This window comes from Coregonus lavaretus, assembly GCF_964263955.1.
Source record: "Coregonus lavaretus genome assembly, chromosome: 6".
Lineage (NCBI taxonomy): Eukaryota > Metazoa > Chordata > Actinopteri > Salmoniformes > Salmonidae > Coregonus > Coregonus lavaretus.
In genome coordinates, this window is record NC_139993.1 from 52,424,091 (window position 1) to 52,432,877 (window position 8,787).

An 8,787-nucleotide genomic window follows, 5' to 3' on the forward strand; every position below is an offset into this window, starting at 1 on the left:
GATGACTACACTGCTATTATCTTGCCTATAATCTTTGTGAGTTCATTTAGACCAACTCCATGGCCTGTACTGAAGGTCTGTCACACTTACCACAAACTTGGGGTACTGTTCCCGGTCGACAGGGTAGTGTACACGCACCATGCCTGTGTCACGATCCACAGAGAAAAGCTTCTCCGGGGACATGGTCACTCCTGGACCACTGATCATATAGTACACTGTGAAATTCACTGACGAATCTGACCCCACCTAGGGAGTGGGAGGGGGAGAGAGAGAGAGAGAGAGAGAGAGAGAAAGAGAGTGAGAGAGACTTAAACTTACAGAAATAGCTAAATAGCTTAAAACACCAGTACAGTTCTAACACACTGACACATACAGTGCCTTCGGAAAGTATTCAGACCCCTTGACTTTTTCCACATTCTTAGGTTACAGCCTTATTCTAAAATTGATTAAATTGATTTTTTTCCTCATCAATCTACACACAAAACCCCATAATGACAAAGCAAAAATAGGATTAACTTTTTTAGCTAATTATTAAAAATTAAAATATCACATTTACATAAGTATTCAGGCCCTTTACTCAGTACTTTGTTGAAGCTCCTTTGGCAGCGATTACAGCCTCAAGTCTTCTTGGGTATGACTCTATATAGTTTGGCACACCTGTATTTGGGGAGTTTCTCCCATTCTTCTCTGCAGATCCTCTCAAGCTCTGTCAGGTTGGATGGGGAGCGTTGCTGCACAGCTATTTTCAGGTCTTTCCAGAGATGTTCGATCGGGTTCAAGTCCGGGCTCTGGCTGGGCCACTCAAGAACATTCAGAAACTTGTCCCGAAGCTACTCCTCCGTTGTCTTGGCTGTGTGCTTGGGGTCGTTGTCCTGTTGGAAGGTGAACCGCCGACCCAGTCTGAGGTCCTGAGCGCTCTGGAGCAGGTTTTCATCAAGGATCTCTCTGTACTTTTCTCCGTTCATCTTTGCCTCGATCCTGACTAGTCTCCCAGTGCCTGATGCTGAAAAACATCCCCACAGCATGATGCTGCCACCACCACGCTTCACCGTAGGGATGGTGTCATGTTTCCTCCAGAAGTGACGCTTAGCATTCAGGCCAAAGAGTTCAATCTTGGTTTCATCAGACCAGAGAATCTTGTTTCTCATGGTCTGAGAGTCTTTAGGTGCCTTTTGGCAAACTCCAAGCTGGCTGTCATGTGCCTTTTACTGAGGAGTGGCTTCCGTCTGGCCACTCTACCATAAAGGCCTGATTGGTGGAGTGCTGCAGAGATGGTTGTCCTTCTGGTAGGTTCGCCCATCTCCACAGACGAAGTCTAGAGCTCTGTCAGACTGACCAGCAGGTTCTTGGTCACCTCCCTGACCAAGGCCCTTCTCCCCCGATGGCTCAGTTTGGCCGGGCGGCCAGCTCTAGGAAGAGTCTTGGTGGTTCCAAACTTCTTCCATTTAAGAATGATGGAGGCCACTGTGTTCTTGGGGACCTTCATTGCTGCAGATATGTTTGGTACCCTTCCCCAGATCTGTGCCTCGACACAATCCTGTCTCGGAGCTCTACGGACAATTCCTTCGACCTCATGGCTTGATTTTTTCTCTGACATGCACTGTCAACTGTGGGACCTTATTGTCCTCCCGAGTGGCGCAGTGGTCTAAGGCACTGCATCGCAGTGCTAGCTGTGCCACTAGAGATCCTGGTTCGAATCCAGGCTCTGTCGTAGCCGGCCGCGACCGGGAGACCCATGGGGCGGCGCACAATTGGTCCAGGGTAGGGGAGGGAATGGCCGGCAGGGATCTAGCTCAGTTGGTAGAGCATGGCATTTGCAACGCCAGGGTTGTGGGTTCAATTCCAGTATAAAAAATTTAAAATGTATGCACTCACCCCAGTCTGCACTCTGGATAAGAGCGTCTGCTAAATGACTAAAAATGTAAATGTAAAAAAATATAGACCGGTGTGTGCCTTTCCAAATCACGTCCAATCAATTGAAATTACCACAGGTGGACTCCAATCACATTGTAAAAATATCTCAAGGATGATCAATGAAAACAGGATGCACCTGAGCTCAATTTCGAGTCTCATAGCAAAGGTCTGAATACTTATGAAAATAATGTATCTGTTATTTCTGTTTAATAAATTTGCAAAACATTCAAAAAACCTGTTTTCACTTTGTCATTATGGGGTATTGTGTGTAGATTGCTGAGGATGATTGGGATGAGGAGGGGGGGGGTGATTGGGATGAGGAGGGTGGAAGGTGACTGGGATGAGGAGGGTGGAAGGTAAGAGAGATGAGGTGGAAGGTGGCTGGGATGAGGAGGGGGGAAGGTGGCTGGGATGAGGAGGGGGGAAGGTGGCTGGGATGAGGAGGGGGGAAGGTGGCTGGGATGAGGAGGGGGGAAGGTGGCTGGGATGAGGAGGGGGGAAGGTGGCTGGGATGAGGAGGGGGAAAGGTGACTGGGATGAGGAGGGGGAAAGGTGACTGGGAGGAGGAGGGGGGAAGGTGACTGGGATGAGGAGGGGGGGTGATTGAGATGAGGAGAGGGGGGTGACTGGGATGAGGAGGGGGGTGACTGGGATGAGGAGGGGGAAGGTGACTGGGATGAGGGGGGGGAAGGTGACTGGGATTAGGAGGAGGGGGGAAGGTGACTGGGATGAGGAGGAGGGGGGGAAGGTGACTGGGATGAGGAGGGGGGGAAGATGACTGGGATGAGGAGGGGGGGGAAGGTGACTGGGATGAGGAGGGGGGGAAGGTGACTGGGATGAAGAGGGGGGGAAGGTGACTGGGATGAGGAGGGGGGGAAGGTGACTGGGATGAGGAGGGGGGAAGGTGATTGAGATGAGGAGGGGGGAATGTGCCTGGGATGAGGGGTGAAGGTGACTGGGATGAGGAGGGGGGGTGACTGGGATGAGGTGGGGGGGAGGTGACTGGGATGAGGAGGGTGAAAGGTGACTGGGATGAGAAGGGTGAAAGGTGGAAGGTGACAGAGATGAGGGGGGGGGGGTGGCAGAGATGAGAAGGGGGGGAAGGTAGCAGAGATGAGGAGGGGGAGAAGGTGGCAGAGATGAGGAGGGGGGGGAAGGTGACTGGGATGAGGAGGGGGGAAGGTGACTGGGGTGAGGAGGGGGGAAGGTGAAAGAGATGAGGAGGGGGGAAGGTGACTGGGATGAGGAGGGGGGGTGACTGGGATGAGGGGGGGGGTGACTGGGATGAGGAGGGGGGGAGGTGACTGGGATGAGGAGGGGGGTGATTTAGATGAGGAAGGGGGTGATTTAGATGAGGAAGGGGGAAGGTATTTGAGATGAGGAGGGGGGAGGTGACTGGGATGAGGAGGGGTGGAAAGTGATTGAGATGGAGGGTGAAGGTGAAGGTGATTGAGAGAGATTTAGATGAGGAGGGGTGGGGAACTGGGATGAGGAGGGGGGAAAAGAACTGGGATGAGGAGGGGGAAAGGGACTGGGATGAGGAGGGGGGGGAAGGTGACTGGGATGAGGAGGGGGGGGTGACTGGGATGAGGAGGGGGGAGGTGACTGGGATGAGGAGGGGGGTGATTTAGATGAGGAAGGGGGAAGGTGACTGGGATGAGGAGGGGGGAGGTGACTGGGATGAGGAGGGGTGGAAAGTGACTGGGATGAGGAGGGGGGGAAGGTGACTGGGATGAGGAGGGGGGAAAGGAACTGGGATGAGGAGGGGGAAGGGACTGGGATGAGGAGGGGGGGAAGGTGACTGGGATGAGGAGGGGGGTGACTGGGATGAGGAGGGGGGGAGGTGACTGGGATGAGGAGGGGGGAGGTGACTGGGATGAGGAGGGGGGAGGTGACTGGGATGAGGAGGGGGGAGGTGACTGGGATGAGGAGGGGGGGGGTGACTGGGATGAGGAGGGGGGGAGGTGACTGGGATGAGGAGGGGGGTGATTTAGATGAGGAAGGGGGAAGGTGACTGGGATGAGGAGGGGGGAGGTGACTGGGATGAGGAGGGGTGGAAAGTGATTGAGATGGAGGGTGAAGGTGAAGGTGATTGAGAGAGATTTAGATGAGGGGGGGGGGACTGGGATGAGGAGGGGGGAAAGGAACTGGGATGAGGAGGGGGAAAGGGACTGGGATGAGGAGGGGGGGGTGACTGGGATGAGGAAGGGGGGGGAGGTGACTGGGATGAGGAGGGGGGTGATTTAGATGAGGAAGGGGGAAGGTGACTGGGATGAGGAGGGGGGAGGTGACTGGGATGAGGAGGGGTGGGAAGGTGACTGGGATGAGGAGGGGGGAAAGGAACTGGGATGAGGAGGGGGGAAGGGACTGGGATGAGGAGGGGGGGAAGGTGACTGGGATGAGGAGGGGGGGAAGGTGACTGGGATGGGGAGGGGGGTGACTGGGATGAGGAGGGGGGTGACTGGGATGAGGAGGGGGGAGGTGACTGGGATGAGGAGGGGGGAGGTGACTGGGATGAGGAGGGGGGAGGTGACTGGGATGAGGAGGGGGGGTGACTGGGATGAGGAGGGGGGAGGTGACTGGGATGAGGAGGGGGGTGATTTAGATGAGGAAGGGGGAAGGTGACTGGGATGAGGAGGGGGGAGGTGACTGGGATGAGGAGGGGTGGAAAGTGATTGAGATGGAGGGTGAAGGTGATTGAGATGAGGGGGAAGGTGACTGGGATGAGGAGGGGGGAGGTGACTGGGATGAGGAGGGGTGGAAAGTTATTGAGATGAGGGGGTGAAGGTAACTGGGATGAGGAGGGGGGGAGGTCACTGGTATGAGGAGGGGGGGAAGGTGACTGGGATGAGGAGGGGGGGAAGGTGACTGGGATGAGGAGGGGGGGGAAGGTGACTGGGATGAGGAGGGGGAAAGGTGACTGGGATGAGGAGGGGGAAAGGTGACTGGGATGAGGAGGGGGAAAGGTGACTGGGATGAGGAGGGGGGGAGGTCACTGGGATGAGGAGGGGGAAAGGTGACTGGGATGAGGAGGGGGAAAGGTGACTGGGATGAGGAGGGGGAAAGGTGACTGGGATGAGGAGGGGGAAAGGTGACTGGGATGAGGAGGGGGAAAGGTGACTGGGATGAGGAGGGGGAAAGGTGACTGGGATGAGGAGGGGGAAAGGTGACTGGGATGAGGAGGGGGAAAGGTGACTGGGATGAGGAGGGGGAAAGGTGACTGGGATGAGGAGGGGGAAAGGTGACTGGGATGAGGAGGGGGAAAGGTGACTGGGATGAGGAGGGGGAAAGGTGACTGGGATGAGGAGGGGGAAAGATGACTGGGATGAGGAGGGGGGAAGGTGACTGGGATGAGGAGGGTGGAAGGTGACTAGGATGAGGAGGGTGGAAGGAAACCGGTGTGAAGAGGGGTGGAAAGTGATTGAGATGGGGGGGTGAAGGTGATTGAGATGAGGGGGGGAAGGTGACTGGGCTGAGGAGGGGGGGAAGGTGACTGGGATGAGGAGGGGGGAAGGTGACTGGGATGAAGAGGGGGGGAAGGTGACTGGGATGAGGAGGGGGGGAAAGTGACTGGGATGAGGAGGGGGGGAGGTGACTGGGATGAGGAGGGGGGAAGGTGACTGGGATGAGGAGGGGGGAAGGTGACTGGGATGAGGAGGGGGGAAGGTGACTGGGATGAGGAGGATGGAAGGTGACTGGGATGGGGGAGGTGGTTGGGATGAGGAAGGGGGAAAGTGATTGGGATGAGGAGGGGATGGTGCCTGGGATGAGGAGGGGGGAAGGTGACTGGGATGAGGAGGGTGGGAGGTGACTGGGATGAGGAGGGTGGGAGGTGACTGGGATGAGGAGGGTGGGAGGTGACTGGGATGGGGGAGGGGGAAGGTGATTGAGATGAGGAAGGGGGAAGGTGCCTGAGGTGAGGAGGGTGACTGGGATGAGGAGGAGGTGACTGGGATGAGGAGGGGAAAGGTGACTGGGATGAGGAGGGGGAAAGGTGACTGGGATGAGGAGGGGGAAAGCTGACTGGGATGAGGAGGGGGAAAGGTGACTGGGATGAGGAGGGGGAAAGGTGACTGGGATGAGGAGGGGGGGAGGTGACTGGGATGAGGAGGGGGAAGGTGACTGGGATGAGGAGGGGGAAGGTGTCTGGGATGAGGAGGGGGAAGGTGACTGGGATGAGGAGGGGGAAGGTGACTGGGATGAGGAGGGGGGGAAAGGTGACTGGGATGAGGAGGGGGGGGGAGGTGACTGGGATGAGGAGGGGGGGAAGGGACTGGGATGAGGAGGGGGGGAAGGGACTGGGATGAGGAGGGGGGAAGGGACTGGGATGATGAGGGGGGAGGTGACTGGGATGAGGAGGGGGGAAGGTGGCAGAGATGAGGAAGGGGGGAAGGTGGCAGAGATGACGGGGGGTGGAAGGTGGCTGGGATGAGGAGGGGGGGAAGGTGGCTGGGATGAGGGGGGGGGGTGCCTGGGATGAGGGGGGGGGAGGTGCCTGGGATGAGGGGGGGAACCCTGGGATGAGGGGGGGGTGACTGGGATGAGGAGGGTGAAGGGTGACTGGGATGAGGAGGGTGAAAGGTGGAAGGTGACTGGGATGAGCAGGGCGGGAAAGGTGACAGAGACGAGGAGGGGGGGAAGGTGGCAGAGATGAGGAGGGGGGGAAGGTGGCAGAGATGAGGAGGGGGGAAGGTGCCTGGGATGAGGAGGGGGGAAGGTGCCTAGGATGAGGAGGGGGGAAGGTGACTTGGATGAGGAGGGGGAAGGTGACTGGGATGAGGAGGGGGAAGGTGACTGGGATGAGGAGGGTGAAAGGTGACTGGGATGAGGAGGGTGAAAGGTGGAAGGTGACTGGGATGAGGAGGGGGGGAAGGTGACAGAGATGAGGAGGGGGGGAAGTTGGCAGAGATGAGGAGGGCGGGAAGGTGACTGGGATGAGGAGGGCGGGAAGGTGACTGGGATGAGGAGGGGGAAGGTGACTGGGATGAGGAGGGGGGAAGGTGACTGGGATGAGGAGGGGGGAAGGTGACTGGGATGAGGAGGGGGAAGCTGACTGGGATGGGGAGGGGGAAGGTGACTGGGATGAGGAGTGGGGGAAGGTTATTGAGATGAGGAGGGGGGAAGGTGATTGGGATGAGGAGAGGGGGAAGGTTACTGGGATGAGGAGGGGAAGGTTACTGGGATGAGGGGGGGGGACGGTGACAGGGATGAGGAGGGGGGAAGGTGACAGGGATAAGGAGGGGGGGGAGGTGACTGGGATGAGGAGGGGGGAGAACCCTGGGATGAGGGGGGGGTGACTGGGATGAGGAGGTTGGAAGGTGAATGGGATAAGGAGGGAGGAAGGAGAATGGGATGAGGAGGGTGGAAAATAAAAGGTGACTGGGATGAGGAGGGTGGAAGGTGACTGGGATGAGGAGGGGGAAGGTGACTGGGATGAGGAGGGGGAAGGTGACTGGGATGAGGAGTGGGGGAAGGTGACTGGGATGAGGAGTGGGGGAAGGTGATTGAGATGAGGAGGGGGGAAGGTGATTGGGATGAGGAGAGGGGGAAGGTTACTGGGATGAGGAGGGGGAAGGTTACTGGGATGAGGGGGGGGGACGGTGACAGGGATGAGGAGGGGGGAAGGTGACAGGGATAAGGAGGGGGGAAGGTGACTGGGATGAGGAGGGGGGAAGGTGCCTGGGTTGAGGGGGGGGGGGGGAGAACCCTGGGATGAGGGGGGGGTGACTGGGATGAGGAGGTTGGAAGGTGAATGGGATAAGGAGGGTGGAAGGAGAATGGGATGAGGAGGGTGGAAGGTAAAAGGTGACTGGGATGAGGAGGGTGGAAGGTGACTGGGATGAGGAGGGGGGAAGGTGACAGAGATGAGGAGGGGGGAAGGTGACAGAGATGAGGAGGGGGGGAAGGTGACAGAGATGAGGAGGGGGAAAGGTGACTGGGATGATGGGGGGGAAGGTGACTGGGATGAGGAGGGGGGAGGTGACGGATGAGGAGGGGGGGGGGTGACTGGGATGAGGAGGGGGGAAGGTGACTGGGATGAGAACCCTGGGATGGGAGGGTGGAAGGTGACTGGGATGAGGAGGGGGGAAGGTGACAGAGATGAGGAGGGGGGGAAGGTGACAGAGATGAGGAGGGGGAAGGTGACTGGGATGAGGAGGGGGGAAGGTGACTGGGATGAGGAGGGGGGAAGGTAACTTGGATGAGGAAGGGCGAAGGTGATTGAGATGAGGAGGGGGGGTGATTGAGATGAGGAGGGGGAAGGTGATTGAGATGAGGAGGGGGGAAGGTGACTGGGATGAGGAGGGGGGGAAGGTGACTGGGATGAGGAGGGGGAAGGTGACTGGGATGAGGAGGGGGGAAGGTGACTGGGATGAGGAGGGGGGGAGGTGACTGGGATGAGGAGGGGGGAAGGTGACTGGGATGAGGAGGGGGGGAATGTGACTTGGATGAGGGAGGGGGGAAGGTGATTGAGATGAGGAGAGGGGGGGTGATTGAGTGAGGAGAGGGGGGGTGATTGAGATGAGGAGGGGGAAGGTGATTGAGATGAGGAGGGGGAAGGGGATTGAGATGAGGAGGGGGGAAGGTGATAGAAGAGGGATAGGAGAGTAAGACCGATGGGATACATGAGGAAAGAGAAGGGAGGATGTGAGGAGAGTGATAATGATGCATGTCCTCACCAGTTCTACGTCTTTGGGGAACGGTGGGATGTCCTGCTCTATGATGCTGAACGGGAGAGGACTCCATCTCCTTTTAGAGCGCCTCAGGACCTCAGAAGGACCCCTCTGGGCCCCTTTCTGTGCAGGCACGTTTAAGGGCACCCTCATGGGTACTTGAATATGCTCCTATAAGGACAGTGTCACAGTGATAAGTAAA

The 8,787-nt window shown here is 57.8% G+C and overlaps 1 protein-coding gene across 1 annotated transcript in view; it reads right to left on the minus strand.

Moving 5' to 3' along the window:
• The window catches only part of LOC311131143 (desmocollin 2-like protein), a 30,481-nt gene that overhangs the window by 18,523 nt on the left and 3,171 nt on the right, over window positions 1–8,787 (minus strand). The window contains exons 4-5 of the mRNA XM_084163978.1: window positions 8,592–8,756; window positions 91–246 (exon numbers count right to left, since the gene is read on the minus strand). Of these exons, the coding sequence (XP_084020104.1) occupies window positions 91–246; window positions 8,592–8,756 (321 nt within the window). The remainder of the gene's footprint in view (window positions 1–90; window positions 247–8,591; window positions 8,757–8,787) is intronic.